At 44.5% G+C, this 24,349-nt stretch overlaps 1 protein-coding gene across 2 annotated transcripts in view; it reads right to left on the reverse strand.

Annotated features, from left to right (window-relative positions):
- Positions 1-24,349, reverse strand: part of HAAO (3-hydroxyanthranilate 3,4-dioxygenase) — a 51,005-nt gene that overhangs the window by 14,990 nt on the left and 11,666 nt on the right. Inside the window, exons 3-6 of one of the 2 annotated variants that reach the window (XM_048843019.2) lie at positions 15,195-15,278; positions 14,164-14,270; positions 10,649-10,738; positions 9,406-9,449 (exon numbers count right to left, since the gene is read on the reverse strand). In XM_048843019.2, the coding sequence (XP_048698976.1) occupies positions 9,406-9,449; positions 10,649-10,738; positions 14,164-14,270; positions 15,195-15,278 (325 nt within the window). The remainder of the gene's footprint in view (positions 1-9,405; positions 9,450-10,648; positions 10,739-14,163; positions 14,271-15,194; positions 15,279-24,349) is intronic. The other variant, XM_048843020.2, reaches the window with a different exon arrangement.

Raw genomic sequence — 24,349 nt, forward strand, 5'->3', positions numbered from 1 at the left:
CTCTTCAGGGCATGATGGGTCTGTATCACTGTGGTCAGGAATGCCAGGTAATACATATAGCAAATGTAGTCTAGTGTTCTGAGTGCAGGCCGAGAAATTGAGAATCATGGGTTCTATTTCTGAGTCTGCTATTGACTTGCTGTATGACCTTGTGCAATTACCTCACCCGCCTTGTCTCTCTTATATCCTAGGACCAACATGGCGACAACAACATTGCATAGGACCTTGGGCAAGCCCTTTAATATCTTTGTGACTTGATTTCCCCTTCTGTAAAACATGGATAATAATACCTACCTCACAAGGGTGATGGGAGGCTTAAATAATTTCTCCAAAGCCCTTTAGATCTCTGTGAGGAAGGGGCTTGAGAGATGCAAATTATTATTATTATTATTAAATAGCCCTGGGTGTGGGTAAGGCAAAAGGCAGCAGATTGATTCTCCTGGTGCATAGTCTGTTCTAGATGTTGCTGTCTGGGGAGCATTTGAAAAGAGAAGAAGGAAGTTAACCAGTAAGTTCATCTCCTCTAATAAGGTGACTGATCTAAGCTTTGGTTCTGGTGACCAAAGATTGAACAAAAAAAGGAAGAGCATTTTGACCCAGCACTTTTGTGATTCCTCTGATGGTGTCATTAAATACATATGTGCAAAAGGTTGGCAACGGCTCAGTTCCCATGGTGAAGCCTTAGGAGAGCTCTTTAAGATTACGGCTTGTGCTCTGCCTCACTTGTTGGCATCTCAGCTGAGAGTATTACAGAACAGAAGAGGTCTCTGTGTTTTGGGGGTTTTCTGGGGTGTGGGTTTGGTTGTTGTCATTAGAGTGCACTGAGTTCAAGGAACTCCTCTGGGAACCCATGGCTCAGAATCCTGAGATCTGTAGGAAATTTAGAGATTTGGGATTAAAGATTTTGTGGAAGTTTTCAAATGGCAAATTACGTAAATCAATGTGTAACTCAATTAAAAAAATTACTATCCTATGTCCTTAATTTAGGACAATTATGGTCCATCCTTTGGGTCCATGCAGGAGAATATGACCATTTATTCCCATATACTGGCTGCACATATTGTAGGTAGCTTCATGGTGGGGAGAGCTGGTTCCATAGAGCTTCTACATCCCTGCCCCAATGCGGGGGTGGGGCGGGGTGGGGAAGATGAAGGGGTGGAGCCGCCTTGGCTCCCCGCCAATGCACTAGTCAGCTCTGCTACACTAACATGCTTGGGGACTATACAGTGCTAGGTATAGGCCTGGCACATGGTTGGAGCTGGGGAAAACTGGGAGGGAGACTGAATCAGTGAGTCACAATCTGCTTCCTAGGACAGTGCAACAACATGCTGCTCCTTGTCTGGGGACCGAGACAAAGCCACCATTTAGCTCTTAATTAAAAACTGCACTCTACTGAATTTCTTGATGTGTAAATAAGAAGTTTAAAAAGCCCCCCAAACTACACATAGGCTTGTTTTGATAGAAATACTTTGCATTTCGATAGCACCTGCCAAGAGCTCTACATACAGCAATGAATTACACCCTACCAGATGCCTGGGGTTTAGGTAAGCATGATCCTTACTTTACAGCTGGGAAACCGGCACACATGAGACCTGATCTAAAGCCAGTTAAGGTGAGTGGACAGTCTCCCACTCATCTCAAAGGCTCAGAAAGATTAAGGCCAACTTTTACATTATTAGTTATGGGTGCCACAATTTTGGGTACCCAGTTCATCACCTAGATTTTTAGGTGGCCCACTCAATCACTATTGAATGATTAAATGGCTTGCCCCTGCCATACATACAGTCAGTGGATGAGCCAGTAGGTCACCTGACTCCCAGTTTTTGGACTTAACCCCGCCCCACCCATCCTTCTTTTTAGGTAATTTACATTCTGTCTTTTAAACTGTGCTTCTATTAGCTCTTGCAGCCAGAATGCTACAGGTAGACTGACATCTGGCCCTCCCTTCAAACACCTTGTCTTCTCATGCTCATATCTTTGTGAAAAGAATTTCCTCTCGGACACAGACTCTATTCAGTCTCAGCTCTTTTTACAACTGAATTTTAGATTTTTTTTTTTTTTTAAAGTTTGAAGTGAATCTTTTTAGCCATTTTTGAACAGTGGGCAAGTGGACGCAAAATACACTCTTGAAGGGTTTTTTTGCTTATCAATAACTGAAAAATAACCGAACAAGAAACCTCCAAACGTGGCATGAGGCCAAGCCTCCATGAAGAAGGGCCTGTTTGCTTAACGGCAGATTGTGCTTTGAACTCAGTCTCTTCTAGAGCTGGTGAGTCTGCATGCTGTGCCATTACTGTAAATGGTGCAGCCTTCCCCCATCAGGTGCAGCCAGATGGAGGGGTAGCACAGGGGGTTAGTATGGCCACATCTTTCATGCCCCCTGTAGGGCACTAGTACAGGATCTGCTATTATGTCTGCCAGCCTAATGGAAAAGTCATATAGAATTTAGTAGAAAAATCTATCGTATCTATAGACACTTTGACCCTTCCTATAGAATTTATTATTTAGACATTTATTATTTTTTCAAGTGCCCAGAAGTGTGCTAGGAACAACACAGTCCCTGCCCAGAAAAGCATAGTCTTGGTGGCACATGCCGCTACTAGTAAGGGACAGACGCACACAAGGCCCAGAGAAAGGGGAGGGGAAGGAAAGGACAAGGGGGACAGCAAGATCACACGATCACTTGGTAAAGCATGTACATATTTAGATGGTCCCATTCATTGCTTCTACTTATTGTTGACTGTGTAGCATTCATCAGTCTTAGGAGGGATTGCATGTGGCTAGGAGAGCTCGCATGGCAAACAGGTTTGGGGAAGGAGTTCCAAGAAGAAGGGGCAGGGTAGATGAGGCCTATGGACAAAAGAGGTGACAGGGGTACTGAGGCTAGTATCTTTGGCAGAACGAAGAGAGTGGGGGAAGATGCGAAAAGAGACCAGGTCTGAATTATAGGCAGGGGTTGCACAGATAATGTCTCACGGAACTCTGAAGTTTTCATGGCCCCAAATAGTTTTAATCCACCCCTGAAAAGTGATTACTGGTGTGAGCTTAACTAGCCCAACCTGAGTGCTGCTTGGCTGGGATTTGCACAATATGCAGAGACTTGGGTGTTCCCAGCAGCAAGGCCACTTTTTAAACATCTGCACACTTCAGTCACTGTTTTGAGCCCATATATTAGACAATGAGAGAGGGTTAACTGGTCACAGAAGAGAATTGAGTAATCCGGCCTAATGTGTTGGTGGCCTTTTAACTCCCCTCTCCTTCCTCCATTAGTGTAATAGCCAATGAATCATTATCTTAAACTGCTTCAGAGCCAAAAGATTGTCAGGATTAATGTTTTCAACATCTGGATCATTTTAATTTTTTTTTAAGTTTTTGTATGGGACTGAAGTGGGATTATTTTAGGGTGTGGAAAAGGGAAATGTAGGATATTGGTACAAGCTGTTTTTAATAATAACTTCAATTTAAAATATTACTTTATAGTTTTTTTTGCATATATGAGCATAACACTGGAAAATATAATTTCCATAGGAAAACTTGTTTTTGTATATTTCAGCTGGCTCAACTATGATCTTTAATATATTCTCCTGAGTTACACAAGTGCAAATCTGATGAACTTTTCTACAGAGTTACTCTAGATTTATTTGAGGTAACGCAGCAGAATTCTGCCCTTTGGAGTTTGATCTTTTTTTAAGTTGTACAGTTTTCATTTAATTGAACCAATAAACTGTCCACTAGCCAGTTATCTTTCTTATTTAGCTCTCTTTATTTATTTTTTATTTTCAATTAACTGATAATTACACTTAAGCTTATGTGTGCTAAATCTTAATGTCTCTAAGGATGATGTCCTGGAAATAGGCCTTGCTGTAAATCAGGCACTGTCTGTTGCATAACATACAACTGGGCTGTGTCTGCTGAGAACAGTGTTGCACTCCTCTTGACTTGTTTGATTTCATGCTCTATTGGCACAAGATTCACAACAAGGTATGAGGGCTTGTCTAAGCACAAAAAATTGCACCGGATTAACAAAAGGTATGATGTTAAACCAATGCAGCTTTGTAATGTGGACACTCATGTTGGTTTAAATCCGGCTTACTCTGGTTTAGCTCACAGCTATAATTTATATAATACTTTTAGTTAGTCAATTTATAGAATACTTTAGTTAGTTAAACCAGTGCAAATGTGTGTGTAGATCAGGCTTTAGACTACATTATATCTTTCCCCCCACAACTTGATGAGTGAAACACACAATGTTTCATACTTGTTCATATATTTTTTTTGTTTTTGCTATGCTGAGTGATTAGCAAGAGCAAAGACTTGGTTATGTACTCACTAGGCTTTGAAGCCAATGCTGCAGTTGTTCCATGCACTGGAACAGTGCAAGTTGTGTATGTGATGTGACAGCAGAATCAGGCTCTTTGTACCATATTCTTCTATATCCATGGTGCTGTCCTCATAAAGCCCTTTGTAGCTGTTGAGGCACTGGTATATATTGACTAAAAATAGGTAGTTCCATTTGGAGAAAATCAACCCTATTATAAAATCTTTAGTGAAGTTCATTAAACTTTAGTTTAAACTTTAGGGCACCTAAATTCTCTGCAGACATTCTGACAACATTTCCATCCCACCTGGAAACAGGTACCAAATGTCTTAGAAGAGAGACAGCTGGCACAAATTTTTGCGCCCAGATTTTAAGTGTGGATTATTTCAGGGAACACCAGATAAGCTTCTGAACCTTTGGATGCTTTTGTAAACCAAATCTCTGAAGCTTTTCAGGCACAGCCATTGCTGACCATTACTAGTGATGAGCAAACATCAAGTGCCTGTCTACACCGTACATTTGTCTACACCAGAGGAGTGTAAATTCTAGGGTACATTAACATGTCACACACTAAGTAGCCCGTGTGGAATCTGCTGGTGCACACTAAAAGTTCCCAAGTGCATGTTAATATGATATTGTTCGAAACAGGACTACATTACTGCGCACTAGGGAATTTTAGTGCAGGCCGGCAGGGTTCACATGAGCTAGTTAGTGTGCGACATGCTAGCGCGCACTAGAATTTACACCCCTCTGGTGCAGACAAATGCACCTTGTAGACGTGCCCTTAATTTGGGTTGGTTCAAATAACCAACCCAGACCTTGGATACCTACCTGAAGCTTATTGAACATATCTGAACTTTCCGAGTCTGCAAAACTGGGCTCGCACTGTAACCATATCAGGTTCTCTGATGAGATTTCTGGCACTTTGGCTTCCAGCTGGAAATCTCCAGTGAAGAAACTCCCATGGTTATTTTGGCACTTACAGTTCCACACATCATGACTGTGATCATAAAACAAATGTATTTGATACCTTTCCTGGACCCCAAATCAGGGTTTTTTTAAAAACATGTTTAATTCTAGAAATAAGAGGAGGAGTTCTTGTTTACATAAGTTGTGGGCAAGCCAGCTTTTATCCCCATATGGCAAAACTTCAGGTTAGTGTAACAGGTAGTTTCACAGAAGGAGGCCTGAGGTCTGCATTCAAAAATGTGTGCATGATTGCAGTTCATGTGATTGTCCTTGAAAATGGATATTTAGACAGGCGCCTGTCCAGTTTTTGCATACATAATTTTTCTCACTTACAGCACACACAAATGTAGGCATTCTTTCAAAATTAATCCCAAAGGCTTAATTGTACCCTTGCATGTAGCTTTGTAAATCCTGATTTCAGTAGGGTTGCCTTAGTGATAACTGAGGCCAAAAATTGGCCCAAAATAAATAAACAACCAAGAAGAAACTTAGCTCAAGTCAAAAATAGTTATGGAGCGATTGATTCCATTCATAGCTTTTCTGAATGAAACAGGTGCTATCAGGACTTTCTCTGGAGATTTTTCTCTTGCTTCTTTTACCTTTTCTATTTGTCTGTCTCTCTGCAGAGGTTGTGGAACAGCTGGGACTCGTGGAGATGAGGCTGAGAGCGCTTTGGCTGAAGCCCTGTTGCTGCTGACTTAGATGCAGATTGCTTGCCTGGCTTGAAATTCACCTCTTTGCCCAGGACCAGCACAAGATTTGTGGACCACTTAGGTACCTGGGGCTTCAATTGGATTTGCATACTGCACACATCTTATGCTGATCCTTGAATTACACCAAGGAGAGAAAATTATAAATCCCAGAGGAAATCACGGCTCTGGGGGGGTATATTCTCCATCAGCGGAACACAACTTGAGAAGTTAGTAGTTTTTTGTTACTAGCTTACCCAAGGCTTTGTGCAGGGTTTGATACACAAATTCAACTGAGTTTAATGGGAGCTGGGAGCTAAAATTCCTGCAACTCTAAAAATATTAGGGTATGTGTGGCTTTTTTTGCACAACAGAAGCTGTTTCTGGAAGCTTGTGTTTATCACTGTCTCTGAGAAGTGCAGATCAGGAGCACTGAGCTGTTCACCAGGCTGAAATTCTGCACAGAATTTTTCTGATTGCATTTTACTTGGGACAAGAGCAAAGCCAAAAACCAGTGAAAATATTTGTATTCTGGATTCAATTGCTAAATCCAAGTGGGAAACCATTCAGGGGAAAAAAAGATGTAATGAGCTCAGAACAAATGTAATATGCTTAAGTGCTTAATTTTTTTTTCTCTTGAAAACATCTCCTTTGGCTCTAATTAAACTCTCCCTAGCCTCCTGGGCTTTGGAGGACTTTTGAACAGCAACAGAAGAAAGATCTTCCTTGCTAGATTTATGTAAAATTTCTTGCAGTTCTATGTGCAAAAGCTTCAAGAAATATTATGGCATGTGACAGTCTAGCCTGTGGTTCTTACTTTCTGTGAAAATACTGCCAATGTTAATATTTAGTATTCTACATTTTTTTTCCTGCTCAATATAATTCACTTGTTCCTGAGCTACAACCTCCCAGTTCTGATGTGGAAGGGATTTGCTCAAATATATCTTACTCGTGTTTATTGGGAATCATTAAATTGACCAAGGATGGATGATGTGTGAGATTGGGGATATTATTTTTATTACAATATCACCTAGAGGCCCCAGTTGAAATTAGGCCCTCCGTTGTGATAGGCACTATACGAGTATAAATTGAGAGAGAGTCTCTGCCTTAAAGAGATTACCATCTAAATAGACAAACAGGCAAAGAATAGGAGAAAAACAATCCTAATTTTACTGATTGGGAAGTGAGGCACAGAGAGATTAAGTGACTTGCCCAAAATCACAGAGTAAGCCTGTGACAGGTCTGGAATTGCACACACATCTTCTAAATCCTAATCCAGTGCTTTAACCACAAGGCCAGACTACCTTAGATTCCAGCTCTACAGTCTGTACCTGTTGGACACTGGGAGACACCAGTGTTAGAATAAACTAGTTTGTTTATTCTATGAGGTAAGTAGAAGTGAGCTTTTGGGAAGACAAAATTTGCTTCCCATGAAAGCACAGAGCCCTCCTCTGTCAGAAAGCCATTTGCCAGGAGTATATGAGAACACAGTACTGATGCTGAGTCTCTCATGTAGCTCTTGTACATGGTAAGTTGCAGGTCAGGCCCTTGAATCACATGTGGACTGACTACAGAGTTTCCTTCCTGGGGATACACCAGAGATGTGTTCACTATAAGATCCTTCAATGCAGTGACAGGTTTCAGAGTAGCAGCCATATTAGTCTGTATCCGCAAAAAGAACAGGAGAACTTGTGGCACCTTAGAGACTAGTGAATTTATTAGAGCATAAGCTTTCGTGGGCTACAGCCCACTTCATCGGATGCACAGAACTTACTTATAGTAAGATATCACTACAAAAGTTTTTTTCTCCTGATGATAATAGCTCATCTTAACTAATTAGCCTCTCACAGTTTGTATGGTAACTTCCAACTTATCTGTATGTATGCGTGTTTTATATATATATATATTACTAAATGTTCCATTCTATGCATCCGATGAAGTGGGCTGTAGTCCACGAAAGCTTATGCTCTAATAAATTTGTTAGTCTCTGAGGTGCCACAAGTACTCCTGTTCTTTTTTCAATGCAGTGCTTATTCTAGCGATTACTAGCTCAGATAAGGTACGTTACACATGACACCACCTAATGGCTGAATGGTAGAATACAGTTTAGCATCCCATTACAGGGTCAGATGCAATACTCTTTATGCAAAGTTTTCATACTCTCTAAGCCTATGTCTATACTTAAAATGCTACAGCAGCACAATGGTAGCACTACAGCTGTAGCAGTTTTCCTGTCACTGTATTTAATCCACCTCCCCGCGAGGCAATAGCTTGGCAACAGAAGAATTCGTCCGTCAACCTAGCACTGAATGCATTGGGAGTTAGGTCTGCTTAGCTACCTCTCTCTGGGCTGCTGGGGGGGCCTCAAAGGGAAGAGATTTGCACTCCAATCTGAGGGTTGACTTGAAAATAGATTAGTGACTTAAGTAGCCGCTCTAGGGCAACACAATTGCAATCAGCACTGGGGCTTGATCTAAGGCCTAGTGAAGCCAGTGCAATTCAATGGGATTTGGATCAGGCCCTGAGTGACCTGAGGGTAAGTGCCCTTTCTCTCAGATAGGGTCGCCAGGTGTCCAGTTTTCGACCGGAATGCCCGGTTGAAAAGGGACCCTGGTGGCTCTGATCAGCACTGCTGACCAGACCGTTAAAAGTACGGTCAGCAGGGCTAAGGCAGGCTCCTTGCCTGCCGTGGCTCCGCGCGGCTCCTGGAAGCAGCAGCATGTCCCCCCTCCTTCACCCCAAACCCCTCATCCTTGGCCCCACCCCAGAGCCCTTCCTGCACCCCAAACCCCTCATCCCTGGCCCCACCCTGGAGCCTGCACCCCCAGCTGGAGCCCTCACCCCCTTCCACGCCCCAATCCCATGAGCCAGTCCGGTGAAAATGAACGAGTGAGTGAGGGTGGGGAGAGCAAGCGACAGAGGGAGGGGGGATGGAGTGAGCAGCGGCGGGGCTTTGGAGAAGGGGAGGGGCCTCAGAGAGGGGGTAGGGCAAGGGTGTTCGGTTTTGTGCAAGTAGAAAGTTGGCAACCCTACTCTCAGAGTGTGGATAAAATACACAATCCTGTGTAAAGGAGGAGAAATAACTGTGCGATGTGGTGATTTGATTTACTAAAATCTCACTCTGGCTTGCATGGTGCTCAAATAGTGTGGAAGCAGAACAGAGTTTCTTAGATCTTGCACTATATAATTCTCTAAATAGTTCATTCTGATGTCCTCACATAAGCAGACTAGGTACTAATTCCACTCATAGATATGCATTTTTCTTGTCTCTGTTGCAGGGAAAGAGAGTGGCTATTTTTCCTTACAAAGTAGCTTTCATTTACAGAAGCAGCGAGAAAGGAAAAACAGAACTTTAATTCAGTTAAAATCATTGCTGCTTAATTACTCTGATGTAAATTAATTTTGTAATTGGGACAATCATTTCATTACCTGGATTTGGTTTTCCAGTGTGATATTGTGTTGAGTTGAAAAACCTGCAATAAGAAACATTAAGCATCACTAAAACCTAATGTTCAAATTTTGTAGGCTGAGATTATGTAGCAACACAGCCTATGAAGTTGTGTACTACCATAAGCAATCTGCAAAATAGATAGGGCCAGATCCTCAGCTGGTGTAACTAGACATAGCTTCATTGACTTCAGTTGTGCTATGCCAATTTCACCAGTAGAGGATTTGGCCCTAAGGCACTTTCCAACCCAAAGTCATTCACACAATAGTCACTAAACATTTTGCTGACTTCATGTTCTGCGGCTCTGGGAGACTGCCTTGCCATCCTGTAATACAAAGCTTGCTCTGCTAGTTGCTCATCCTTTATGAACCATTTGGAGAAGACAGGTTTCAGAGTAGCAGCCGTGTTAGTCTGTATCCGCAAAAAGAAAAGGAGTACTTGTGGCACCTTAGAGACTAACAAATGTATTTGAGCATAAGCTTTCGTGAGCTACAGCTCACTTCATCGGATTTTGTTTTGTTTTGTTTTTCCACTGCATGCATCCGACGAAGTGAGCTGTAGGTCACGAAAACTTATGCTCAAATACATTTGTTAGTCTCTAAGGTGCCACAAATACTCCTTTTCTTTTTTTGGAGAAGACAGCAACTCACTTACATCAATGGACAAGTTTACATGTTGCCTGGAGACATTTGCTTTTCACACGCTCAGGCAAGTTTAGCAAAACACTGATTACCCATTAATAATATCTCAGTGGAACTGAGCAGGCCTTCTTAGTCTTACCTGCAATTCCAAAGAATTAATTTCAGGAAGGAACTGTGGTGGGGTTTTTTGTTTTTTGTATTTTTAAGGTTTTGCTATATATTTTAAAAGTCCAAGCAAACAGAAACAGTCAAACAAGCAGAGCTAGAAAATCAAAGTAACCTAACCTCCAGGCTAGTTCTACATCCCCATAAAGATGATCAGGCACAGCGCTAACCTCAGTTCAGTGTTACAGTGAAACTTAATTCCTGTTACATTAAACATCTCCCGATGCTCTGTCTTGGTCCAGTGCGCTGCACAGGGTATTATTCTGTAAGGTGCGGTATACACTCGACTCCCTTCCACGTCAGTGGGAGCTGTGCATGCTCACTACCGGGCAGAGGTTCTCTTTGTAGGACAGTTACTAATTTTACAGTTAACATTGTTCAAAATGCAGCATAAACAGAAAAGTAAATAGAGACTTACTCTTGGATTATCGGTATAAGTTGTGTGCCAAGATCCTCACAATAAAACCATCTTTCAAACAGGACATTAGTTGATTCTCCAACATAATATCTGACAAAGTAACAACATTAGTAAATGATTCCTTTGCATAATGGTTATTTTTTTTAAAAAATAGCATCTTTAGAGTTAATGCAATGAGCTACATTTTATTAATAAGGATAGTGCATTAGAGGGACAGTGTTTTCTAGTGGCTAGCATGGAGAGTCAGGACTCTTCGGTCCTATTTTCAGCTCTAACACAGTCTTGCGGAGCAACCTTGGATAAGTCACCGAGAGTGTGCTCCACAAAGGGACTTAAGTGTTGCAGCACTGAGTGTCATGGTGGCTAACTTCTAAGCACCTAAAAAAACAAAAACCAACCACAGGAACAACACTGGGATCCACAAAGCAGTTATGTGTCTGGCTTCCCTATACAGTGAACGGTGAGAGATAGGCACCTGAGAAAGCAATCCACAAAAAGCCAACATGCTAGATGGGAAGCTGTCTAAGCTAGCCACTGGGAGATGCTGAGGAGATGGGTGTGTGTTAAGCCCTGCCCCTCTCACAGAGATAGGCACCTCCTGGTAGCCTGGATTTAAGTGTCTATCTGTGCCTAGTGATCCATGAATGGGAAACTGTCCTGGAGTCAGGCTGCTTAGGTTCTTTGGGTGTTTCTTGTGGGAATGAGTGAGGCTGCCATATTGAAGGCCCCTGTTTGAAGAGAATTAAGTTAACGCAAACTGGGAACCTTTCAGTTCACACCCACAGCAGCCACATGGGGGAGTTACAGAGCACCACTTTGGTGTATGCTGCTGTTCACACCCCTGTAGTCCGAGCTGTCAGGCAGGGTAGACAAACCCTTTATTGATAGTGCTGTGCCTAATAATCTTAACAGGGATTTAGAAATAGCCTGGGGGGTTGGCCACTTTGAATTTCTAGCTTTGCTTGAATGTTTTTCTTTGCCTGGACACTTTTAATTTATATAAAAATAATATATAATATGTGAAAAATTCAGTGTTACGATTAAACTTAATTCCAGTGCAGCCTCAAAAGTGGGATATGGTGCCTGGGAATATCAGAATAGTGAAAGTGAGATCCATGTTAGATGCATCAAATACTGGACTGTAAGTTCCTACTCTTGATTTCTGTCATTGGTTGGCAGCGACAATGACCACTTTCTTATCATTAAGGTTTTGCTGATTACCCATACAGGCATTAAACATGCAATCTGCATTATTTGTTAGAGTAGCTATTTACTGAAAAGTGTACTTGAATACAATTTAGTTTTCCAATTGCAAACAAGATGTTGTTTTTTAATTCCTTTAATTTCTCCACAGGTTATGAAAGCAAGAATATATCAGTCCATGAATCAACAACTCTACATGAGCTTCTTAGAAACCATATGCCCCCTCTGGCCCAACTTGATTATCATACACATTGTAAGGAGAGTGATCACTTTAGATAAGCTATTACCAGCAGGAGAGCGGGGTGGGAGGAGGTATTTTTTCATGCTTTGTGTGTATAAAAAGATCTTCTACACTTTCCACAGTATGCATCCGATGAAGTGAGCTGTAGCTCACGAAAGCTTATGCTCAAATAAATTGGTTAGTCTCTAAGGTTCCACAAGTACTCCTTTTCTTTTTGTGAATACAGACTAACACGGCTGTTACTCTGAAACCTCTCTAACATTTACAGACTACATCTGGGAAACAGACGTTTTAACCAGGAAAGGTGATTCTATTTAATGCTGGTGAACAACTTCAGTTTTAAACTACAAATATACAAGGTTTCTTCAAGTATTAGTCTATTGTGTTTCCAGTTCAATGTATCTTTGGTTTCTGGAAATAAACCAAGTGACATTTTTTATAAATGCAGATGACTCTGAGCTGTTTTGAAAGGAAGATACAGTGCTGTAGCTGAACAGTGTTTCAAGTATATTGGGTGTGCCTGGAACTCAGAATCCATTCAGGTGACTTTCTGAAAGGTGCTATTCTCAGTTCTTTTTTCATTCTCTAGACTTCCCAGTTGAACAAATTTATTCCTCTGGCTCAGCATATCTACTATAGGGAGTTCTTTTGGCTACTGTGACATGCCCCAATAGAAAGATCACAGCTGTTCAATGTCATGTTTTCCTGAATGTAGCTAATGAAAAAACTGGTAACTCTGTTACTGCTATTGTTTAAGCCTTCTGTAAATCACATGAATAGCCAAAAACTCAGCTTGGTCAGTCTTCAGGGGCGGCAGGTTTGTGTAATTTTTGGTGGTGCCCAAGTCGTAGTGTCCCCCCCCCCCAAACACACACCTGCCTAAGGCTCTGGGAGGGAGTTTGGGTGCAGGCTCGGGGCTGGGGCAGGAGGTTGGGGTGTGTGGGGGGTGAGGGGTACAGTGCTTACCTCGGGCAGCTCTTGTAAGTGACCCGCACCCCCCTCTGGCAGCGGCTCCTAGGTTGGGGGGCTGGGGGGCTCCCTGCGCCGCTGTCCGCAGGCACCGCCCCCGCAGCTCCCATTGGCCGCAGTTCCAATGGCAGAATCTGTGCTGGGGCAGGGGCAGCACGCGGAGACACCCCCCACAGGGGCTGCAGGGACATGCTGGCCGCTTCCTAGAGTGGCGCACCGTGCGGAGTGAGGGCGGGCAGGAAGCTGCTTTAGCACCGCTGCGCTGCCGGTGGGGGCGGTGCGGGCCCCCGAGCCCTTGTAAATCACCCCGGGGACCAGGAGATGCTCCGGGGGAGGCACACAGGGGCAGCAGGCGGGGCCAGGGAAGAGACCCAGCCCCGAACATTGGTGGAGCCGGGCCCCGTGCTCTGAATATTCTTGGAGCACAGCACCATGGGCCCATACAACTCGCCGCCCGTCAGTCTTATACAGACAGTAACAGCAATCCCCTCCTAAATTGGCCCAAGTCACTGCTGTGACTTGCATTGTTAAACACTTAACAAATTCAGCAGAGCTAAAGACCAAAGCTTGATCCTGTTCCCAGTGAAGTCAACAGTAAAATTCCTATTGATTTCAATGGGAGCGTGAGCAACACTGAAAAACACAGAGCCATTCTGAGCCACCGTTGATTTAGAGATTTTTGTCTAATAGTTAGAGGTGTAGACATACGTTCTGTTCCTGACTCTGCCGCTCAGAAATTGTGTAAATTTGGCCAAGTCTCCGCTATCTCTCTATCTTTTGGTTTTTAAATGAAATTAACGATACAGTGTGCCAATAATCTTGTAAACCTTGCTTGTTTCATGGTTTTAAAGTATTCTGAGATCCTTAGATGAAAGTTAATATGTAAGTGCAAACATATGACAGATTTGTATAAAACATTTCAATGAGGAACACATTAGCTAACCCATTTTCTAAATTGTGTGTGTAATAAATACATGAAATTTCCATTTATAATTTACCAGGAAAGAAATAGAATACAATATTGTAGTGAAACAATAACTGGTTCTCATATTTGAAGTTTAACAGATTAGCTCTATGTCCAAAGTAGAAAACTACATTTCACCTGAGTCCATCTGTTTCTGTGTTTAGCCTTTTCCTCTCGATCACGAGTCCCACAGTATTTGCATACCTCTGAGGAGAATGTGGTATCCTGGCAGGTAGGAGAAACATCTGCCCAGACAAAGATATTGGAAACAATAAATATAACAGTGTCATGTAGGTTTCTTTTCTTTTTTGCAGGCCTTTGTTCACCCTCCCACTTTTCCTCTATTCCTGTTGAGATGATGTTTCTTGGCAACTGAGCGCACGTTGATACCAGCAGCAAAACAGATGCTGTTGCTAGCTTTCTCAGGCTGGTGTCTTGTTAATGACAAGCTTTCATTCAGCAGCGGGCACTGCCTTCTCAGATATTGAGCTGCTCTCTTGCCAGCTGTATCATTCATGGCTGTTAGACAATCAAAATGAAGAACCTACCTGAGATCTAGAAAGTTACTATACTTTCTGAGCAGTGGTAAGTAAAATTAAAGGAAAGCTTGTTGTTAGCACAACAGGATTCCTAAATTAGTCCTCCATGACTATTTCTCCAACATGACAAGTGCTTGTCATTGACTGACAGGGCATGTGGTTCTCTCCAGACCCAACTGACTAATAGGACGTACTTGATCTGAGAGAAAGAAGACAAACTGTGTGTGGGTCTGTGACTGCAGTTTGGAAATAAACTTGTTTTCCAGCAGCTACCTGCCTAAGTAGACTAGTACTATGGTTAAACCCGGAGACTTTGTAAATAAATGAACAAGGATTTGCCCCAATGTCCTTGGACAAAATGTTCCCTCCTCCACACTATTTGCAGTGTTGTGTCTGGCTGCCATTTTATATCCCAGTTGTTGCTGCTTTTCACTGAAATTTTATGTGCAATGTATAGTTTGTGTAGAGGTTTGGTACCTTTTAGAATGGAATTTATTATATTGAATTCAAAATATTATTAATCATGACCTGATCATTATTTTATGGAATGCAGTGGAAGGATGATTTGAAATAATTGTTATGAGAGTCATTTAACACATGCAATAATGACAAGAACAAACCCCAGTTTACCTCCCCTTCTCTGATGTGGATATCTCTGTGGTTTCCATTTTCAATTATCTTCAAGCACATGTCTCCTTCCACTTGGTAAAATAACTGATATGTAGAAAAAAAGACATTAAGGCATGTGAGTTTACTAACAAGGCTCTTTCCTGCAATCCTTTGATCCCTAAGTCCTTAAGGATGTCTTGACAAGGGGGCGGGGCTAAGTCAGGGAGAACAGAGGTTTAAAAAGCCAGCTCCTAAGCAACCAGAGGAGGTAGCAATCAGGGGAATTTTGTGAGAGAGTGTAGATAGGGAGCATGAGAGCCAGAAACACCTAACAAATATACTCCAAACTTAGACCAAAAGCTCACCCCCCTGCCCCCAAACAACGAACAAACAAATAATCCCCACCTTCAAAGAGTACCAATATTGCAGGCAGAATTCCATCAGCAGGGTGGGGGGGCTACCCGCTTTATTGCACTGAATGCAGAATGTATGAGTACCTGCTTTGTGGAGGGGAGGGATATGTGTGCATTTGATGCAAGCAACTCATGCCCCTCAGGGTCTCAGTACAGTCTCCGGAGGACGGAGTGGCTGAACTAGAAGAGCTAAGGGAGGCACAGAGATGTATAGCTGAGACACAGTAGAGCGGTCCCATTCTGAGTCTAGACCAGCTGTGTGCTGTGGAGGAGGATGAAAGTCTTGGGGAAGGAGACATCAAGCTGGAGAGGAAGGAAACGATCCCATAGTTGGGACCCTCCTCCCAGATGATGTCATGGTATCCTCTTGCACAGACCCCAGTTATTAGGAAGAGACAGGTAATAGTAATGAGGGATTGGATTATTAGAAATATAGATAGTTGGGTTTGTGATGAGTAGGAGAACCACGTGGTGAACTGCCTGCCAGGTGCGTAGGTTATGCATCTAGATAGACCAGTGGTCACCAACCTGTCGATCCTGGAGACTCTCCCCGCTGATTGCAATCTCCAGCCACAGCAGCGCAGCAGGGGCCTGACTCTAAGGCAGGCTCCCTGCCTGCCGTGGCCCCATGCCACTCCCAGAAGCAGCCAGCATGCCTGCAGTGGACCCGCCGGGGAGGAGGGGCAAGAGTCTCCACACCCTGCTCCTGCCTGCAAGCACCACCCCCACAGCTCCCAGGAACAGGGGCAGTACCTGCAGAGAGGGGCAGCATGCGGAGCCACGTGCCTCCCCCAGGGGCCACAGAGACATGTTGGCCCCTTCCGGGAGCAGCATGGCCACATGGTGCACTACTGGCTGGCAGGGTGAGGGGGTGGCCTGGCTCGTGATGGGGAGGAGGTGCCGATGTGCCTGAGTGGGGCCAAGCCCCGCTGCACTGCTGACTGGGAGCCGACCGAGTTAAGTGCCCCCCTCCTGGAGCCAGCACCCCAAATTTCCTCTTGCCCCAGCTCTGCCCCCCCTCCCAGATCCAGCACCCCATATCCCCTCCTGCACCCCAACCCCCTGCCCCAGCCCTGCCCCCCCCAGAGCCAGCACCCCATGCCCCTTCCTGCACCCCAACCCCCTGCCCCAGTCCTGACCCCCCTCCCAGAGCTTGCACCCCCTCACTCCTTCCTGCACCTCAACCCCCGTCCCAGGTTCAGCCCAGTGCCTCCTCCCACATTCCAACCCCCTGCCCCAGCCCAGTGAAAGTAAGTGAGGGGGGGCAAGAGCGAGCAACGGGTGGGGGGGATGGACTGAGTGAGGCGGGGCCTCAGGGAAGGGGCGGGGTAGATCCTGGGTTGCCCTTAAATTCAAAAAGTGATCTTGGGCATAAAAAAAGGTTGGAGACCACTGAGATAGACTTACATGTAGTGCTGGGGAGGAGCTGGTGGTTGTGGTACATGTAGGTACCAGTGGCATAGAGAAAGGTAGGAGAGAAATCCTGGAGGCCAAATTTAGGCTGCTAGGCAAGAGATTAAAGTTCAGGACCTCCATGGTAGCATTCTCTGAAATGCTTCCAGTTCCAAGTAAAAGGCCAGTTAGACAGGACAGGCAGAACTGCAGGATCTCAATGCATGGATGAGATAATGGTGTTTGGAGGAGGAATTTTGATTACTAGGAATTGGGAAACTTTTGGGAAAGGAGGAACCTATATAGAAAGGATGGGCTCCACCTAAATCAAAATGGAACCAGGTTGCTGGCATGTCAAATTAAAATAGTTGTAGGGGGATTTTTAAACTAAGGGTTGTGGGAAAGCTGACAGGTGCAGAGGAGCACGTGGTTTGGACAGAGACATCCTTTGGGGGAAAATTTATTAATGGGGATACTCTATATCACAGGGAAGGGGAAAGGACAGAATTTGATAAAAGACAGGTAGGTACTGAAAGGAAACAGTCAAACAAAAAAGAATCCCATTCAATTACACCACGTGAAGGCAGATAACCCAATTTTGACAAATTTTATAAGTGCTAAAACGGGTGAACTTGAGTGCCTTGTATTAGATGAGGATATTGATATAATAGGCATTACAGAAATGTGGTGAAACCGTGACAGTGAAAGGGACATGGTTATACCAGGGTACAAAATATATAGCAATGACAGAGTAGGTTGTGCTGGTGGGAGGAGTGGCACTATATGTGAAAGAAAGGGCACAGAGTCAAATATAGTAAACATTTTAAATGAATCAAACTATACCATAGAATCTGCATGGCTAGAAATTCCATGTATAGCAGTATGAATGTACTACCGACCACCTAACCACAATGGTGATGGTGATTGTGAAATGTTCAGAGAGCTTAGAGAGGCTACAAAAACAGAAAGCCCAATAATAAAGGGGGATTTCAACTATCCCCATATTGACTGGGGAGATGTCATCTCAGAGATTAAATTTCTAGACACTATTAATGACTGCTTCTTGGAGCAGCTAGTCAGGGAACCCACTATGGGAGAGGCAGTTCTTGATTTAGTTTTAGGTGGAGCACAGAATCTGGTCTAAGAGGTGAGTATAGCTGAACTGCTCAGTAATAGTGACTATAATGTAATTAAATTGAACATCCTTGTAAGAGAAAAAATGCCAAAGAAACCCACCACAGTAGCATTTAACTTCAAAAAGGGCAACTACACAAAAATTAGGATGATAGTTAAATGGAAATTAAAAGAAAGAGTCACAAGAATGAAATGCCTGCAAGCTGCATGGAAAGTATTTTAAAACACCATAATAGAGGCTCAAACTAACCATAACCCAAATAAATAAAAAAACAGTAAGAGGATCAAAAAAAAAAATGCCACCGTGGCTAAACAACAGAGTAAAAGAGGTGGTTAAAGGCAAAAGGGCATTCTTTAAAAATTGGAAATCAAATCCTACTGAGGAAAATAGAAAAGAGCATAAACTCTGGCAAGAAAATTGAAAAGTATAATGAGGTGGGCCAAAAAAAGAATTGAAGAGCAACTAGCAAAATACACAATAACAAACAGCAATTTTTTAATTACATCAGAAGTACGAAGCCTGCCGAACAATCAGTGGGGCCACTGGATAATCAAGGTTCCAAAGGAGCACTCAAGGAATACAAGGCCATTGCGGAAAAGCTAAATGAATTCTTTGCATCGGTCTTCACTGCAGAGGATGTGAGGGAAATTCCCACACCTGAGCCATTCTTTTTAGGTGACAAATCTGGGGAACTGTCCCAGACTGAGGTGTCACTAGAGGAGGTTTTGGAACAAACTGATAAAATTAAACAGTAACTTTACTTCTCTCACTGAGCCCACCCTCTGACTTAACCAACAGTCCCTCCCCGCCACTGTAACTGCTTCCATATGGCTTACCTTTGCCCTCAGACTCACAAACCGGATAGGTATCTAAATGGATACAATTGTTGGTGCTGTTAATTTTACTGATAATATCTGCCCTGCCCTGGCCAGAGCCATGGGGAGGAAGGGCCAAGCTCTTAGCCCCCCCACCCCACCCCAGCTGAGGCCACAGAGGGGCTGAGAGCAGTGAGCGGGGGCATGGCCTTGACCAGAAGAGGCAGGGCAGGGGGCTAGCCTCCCCAGGGGGAAGCTTCTGAAATGTTCACCTAGCTATGGTCTGAATCCCTTTATTGTCCTTGTATTCCATTTAACCTTCCCCCCGTCATTTTTCTTTGGTCTGGTGTCAGTGAGTGATTGTCTAAAATGTCACAATTGCCTTCACTCACAAGGCCAATGGCTCATTCTACAGCATAAAGTGACTCGAGGGGAAGATTGCTCTATAACGCATCCCTTCAAAGAGAGAGATCTTTTGGGGGGGTTTTAAGACTGATCATGACTATCACAAAGGCCTGTTCATTGGCCATGCTGGTAATTGAATAGTAATTTCCGAAGTGCTCTCTTTGGTAGCCATATTTTGCTGATAGCTGCTGCTCAGAGTGCTGCTGCAGAACATTACCATGGAAACATAGACTAGGAAGACGGAAAGGGCCACGGTCCGCTAATGTCCAGCGCCAGGAAATCACTCAGCCATTAGGAACAGAGGATGTAACTGTGCCTAACTCCCAACTTTAATGCTGCGACTAAAAATAAAAAACTCAAAGTGTCCTGATTGTAAAATTCCTCCCTGATCGCAAAGTTGTTCTGTTTATATCTCTATGGGTGAATTTCACCCTTGTTCAGAGGTAGGGTTGCCAACTTTCCAATTGCACAAAACCAAACATCCTTGCCATGCCCCTGCCATGCCCCTTTCCCGAGGTCCCGCCCCTCCTCTGAAGCCCCATCCCCCACTCATCCAGCCCCCGCCCTCTGTCGCTCACTCTCCCCCACCCTCACTCACTTTAAATGGGCTGGGTTAGGGGGTTGGAGTGTGGGAGGGGGTGAGGGCTCCAGCTGGGGGTGCTGGCTCTGGGATGGGGCCAGAAATTAGGGATTCAGGGTGTGGGAGGGGGCTCTGGGCTGGGGCAGGGAGTTGGGGAGTGCAAGGGGGTGGGGCTCCAGCTGGAGGTGCAGGCTCTGGAGTAGGACTGGGAATGAGGGTTGTGGGGTGGAGGATGGGGCTGGGGCCAAGGGGTTGGGAGTGTGGGAGTGGGCTCAGGGCTGGGCGTTGAGGTGCGGGAGGGGGTGGGGGCTCCAGAAGGGAGTTTGGATGTGGGAGGGGGCTCAGGGCCGGGGTGTGGGAGGGGGTGTGGGCTCTGGGAGGGAGTTTGGGTGTGGGAGGGGGCTCCGGGCTGGGGTAGGGGGTTCAGGTGTGGGAGGGGGTGTGGGGTATGAGCTCTGGGAGGGAGTTAGGGTGCTGGAGGGTGTTCCAACCTGGGGCAGGGAGTTTGGGTAGTGGGTTACAGCCAGGCAGTGCTTAATTCAGGCGGCTCCCGGTCGGTGGCGCAGCGGGGCTAAGTGGCTCTGCGCTGCTCCCAGAAGCAGCCAGCATATCCAGCTCCTAGGCGGAGGCGCAGATAGGTGGCTCTGCACAGTGCGTGCTGCCCAAGCCTGCAGGCACCACCCCCACAGCTTCCATTGACAGTGGTTCCAGCCAATGGGAGCTGCAGAGTTGGCGCTGGGGGCGGGGGCAGCACCTGGAGTTTCCCTGATTGCCCCTGCACCTTGGGGCCGGACATACCGGCCGCTTCTGGGGAGCTACACAGAGCCAGGGCAGGCAGAGAGTTTGCCTTAGTCCTGCTGTGCAGCCAACTGGTCTTTTAGTGTCCCAGTCAGCAGTCCTGACCAGAGCCGCCAGGGTCCCTTTTCGACTGGGTGTTCTGGTCAAAAACCAGATGCCTGGCACCCTATGCAGAGGGTCAGCTCAAGGCCTATGCACCTCTTCAGCCCTATTCTGTGGGTGCATAGGGCTTGTGCTGGCCTTCTGCACAGGGCTGCATTTCAGCCTGTTGAGATTAGGAGTAATCATGGAATCTTTCCTGTATTGAATGTTTTTTGATTGCTTGTGATCCTGCCCCCATTCAAGTCAATGGAAAAAAAGCCCATTGAATTCTATGGTACAGGTCCCTAATGGAATACCTAGGAACCTTAACTCTGAATTTATTGCTGTGTTGTTAAGATTTGTTTTGCAAATAGTGGGGTGTGGTGGTGGTGTGGGTTTCTTTGGTTTTTTCATTATACTCAATTCAAGGATTTCTTGCGTCTCTATTATAACAACGCGTTTCACAGCAAGTTGGGGTTTATTCTTTGAAATGGTTTTGAGGAAAACGTCTTTTTAAAGAAAAAAAATGAACTTTTCATTCACCTAAAAATCATTTGATATTTTGACTGGTTTCAGAGTAGCAGCCGTGTTCGTCTGTATCCGCAAAAAGAATAGGAGTATTTGTGGTACCTTAGAGAAATTTGTTAGTCTCTAAGGTGCCACAAGTACTCCTTTTCTTTTTTTGATATTTTGAGGAGCACGTGGCAGTAATTAGCCAGTTCATTACTGTGCTAATTATATCTTCTGAACTTTATCAAGATAACTGTCCTCTGTTTAATGGCTCATTGAGTTACAGCCCAGGACCCTTCCATTTCAAGAGCCATAGGAATAGCTAGTAATAAATATAGGACTACTGTCCTTTGCTGAAACACTGTCATCCATCTGCTGGTAGAACCTCTCCATACTTTGGGGCAAATCCAACCCTTCCTACACAGCCACAGAAAATCCTTTGGCCGTGGAAGCAGTCTGGTTCCAGCAGGTGGGCGTGGTTGCATTGAGCATGCGGATGCTTAGAGCATCTGTTCAGTGCCAGCCTTGGAACATAGCATCTGCACCTTTGTCTGTTTCGAGAGAGACTCCGATGTCCAGTCTTAGGAACATGCAGGAGACAAAGGAAATCAGGCTATTGTGTTTAATGTGTAGGCTTTTCTTTTCATTTTTTATTAATTATATCGTGTCCCCCAAACTGCTATGAGCCCTAGACAGAGCCCTACTCCAAAGAGCCTATGGTCTAGAAGGTACAGGCAAGAGAAGAGAAGGAAAACAAGGGTAGGCTTGGGTTGTTTAAAGTCTTCTAATTTTTGTACTCTTATTTAATTTGTTTTTTGGTAGTCTCCCAAAGTTTACACATCTTCTTCCCCAACCCTTCTCCCTGTGTTTTTTATTTGAGCCCTTTCTTATTTACTATCTGACACTCTCCCGTTCCTGTTATTGTAAAACTTCCCTGCTTTCTTATTAATCCTTACCTATTACCTCCCCCCTCGCAGCCACCCTCCCAGAGTTATCATGAATTCAGAAGTGGCCCTTGACCTTAACCAGATGGCTTTATATTGCAGAAGTGTTGAATACCCAATGTCTCTGTTGAGAGCTGCAGGTGCAAGGCATTTCTGAAAATTAATCAATAACCCCTTGAGACTGGCAGTTTGGTTTTGACCTAGTTCCCTTGCGCTTTCTGGAGTATCCAAGACTCACCTCCTCTCCTTTACTCTGCTCCACCCTCATCCATTGCGGTCCAAAGGTAGGTGATATCACCAGTTACTAAAGTCACTAGAGTACAACGAAGAGCAGCACTGTTGATACTGAGCCATTGTTGAGGCTGTGACGAATGCCTGCTGCCACTGCAGTCCTGCCCAGCTGCACGATCTCTCACCTCATGGGTACAAGGGTTTGACTGGCTCTTCCAAAGGAAATAGGTGGCACTTCAGTTCCAAAAAGGAGGGGGGCTGAGGCTTTGCGGAGAGCCTACTGCTCTGTGCAGTGCTGCTGCTTTTTTTTTTGGCTGGGCCCCGTTTCACTGGGGGAGGCAAGTGAGAGAGTTTGTCATCCTCACTATCACCTTGGGGCCCAGCCCCAGAAAGAGTGCACCCAAGTAGTGATATAGAACGAAGCAGGTAGCAGAGATTCAGAATTCCGCATCGCTGATTTGAGCGTGAAAATTAACTGAGTAGGGCCTGAGTGCCTTGGGTCCTGCCAGATTAGAAATTGGGGCTGCTCAGCACTGTGTAGGATTGGGCCCTGAACTGGCATGTACTATGTGTCAGATTATCAAGAACTAAATGAATTTGCAGAGCAAATCACATTCTGATGTGGGAGTAGAGTTTGGGTGCTGTCCAGGCTTCACAGGTGACTGATCAATATACATGAGCACAGAATAACATAATTTTCTCTCCCTTTCTCATCCCAAGGTTTTCAACCATCAGAAATCTGGAAAAGCAACTGGATGAGAAAGGGAGAGAAAATTATGTTTTTCTTTGCTCATGTGCATCAATCACCTGTGAAACCTGGACACTAGCCAAGCCTTATCCCACCAATCTTAGGCGGCGAAACTATTTCTGAAGATGAAGGCTGTTTCTGATGTGAATGGAACTTCTCTCCCACTGATTGCAAGAGGAGCTTTGTTTCCGCTCATTTAAAAACAAACAACCCATTATTTAAAGTGTTTTCACAGCTAGATAGATCAGGTGTTAAAATATTACAAGTTACCAACAGGCCTTTTTCTACTTTGCTGACTAAACTGTCTGCATAACAAACAAAACACACACAATGTAGTAATAAAAATCTGAAGCCAGTGACAAACTATTTCTGATTATCATTAACTATCCATCCATAGTCAAGCTTCACAATGAACATACTCTTCATCTCCCACTGACTTCCCCTGAAACAAACCAGTCCCTTCACTTTTCACATGCCACATCTCATGCCAGAGTGAAATTTTCTTCTGGGAACTCTGGAAAATATCACAGGAGGAGGAATTTAAAAGATACAGTGCTACATCTTTGCTCCCATTCAGGCAGCACAAAGCAGCCAGGATACCTGTAAATCCAGTCCCTGAAGATGCCCCACGAACAGGGAAGTCTGTGGGGTGTGTAGAGCTATCTCAACTCCTATGCAACCCCTCACCCAACCTCACCTTCAGTGTAGGGGGAAATGTCCAGGAGAAAAGGATGTGGCCAGGGTGCCCCTGAAGCTGGCTGATCCCTAGCTCCAAGTATGGCCCCTTGAAGCCATGGATAGCTGGGTATAAGGCCAGGTCTACACTAGAAGCTTTTGTAACTATAGCAATGTTAACTAAAAGTGGGATGGATTTATTTATTTTGGGTGACATTTCTGTGCAGGCAAAAGCCCTAGTGTAGATGCAGTTGTACTGGCACATAGGCCATGTCTAAATTAGAAGTCTAGTGCCCCCTCTCCACCCTGTTTCCTTCTTTAATGCCAATCTGCTTACAGGTTTTGATAGACAGGTCTGGGTTCTTCTGGATCCCACTACCCACTCAGCAGGGTGCATCTTTTTTATTTTACCTTATGAAATTTATTTGGCGGTGCTTCCACCCCACTCG

The sequence above is a fragment of the Caretta caretta genome, chromosome 3 (assembly GCF_965140235.1).
Source record: "Caretta caretta isolate rCarCar2 chromosome 3, rCarCar1.hap1, whole genome shotgun sequence".
NCBI classification, from domain to species: domain Eukaryota; kingdom Metazoa; phylum Chordata; order Testudines; family Cheloniidae; genus Caretta; species Caretta caretta.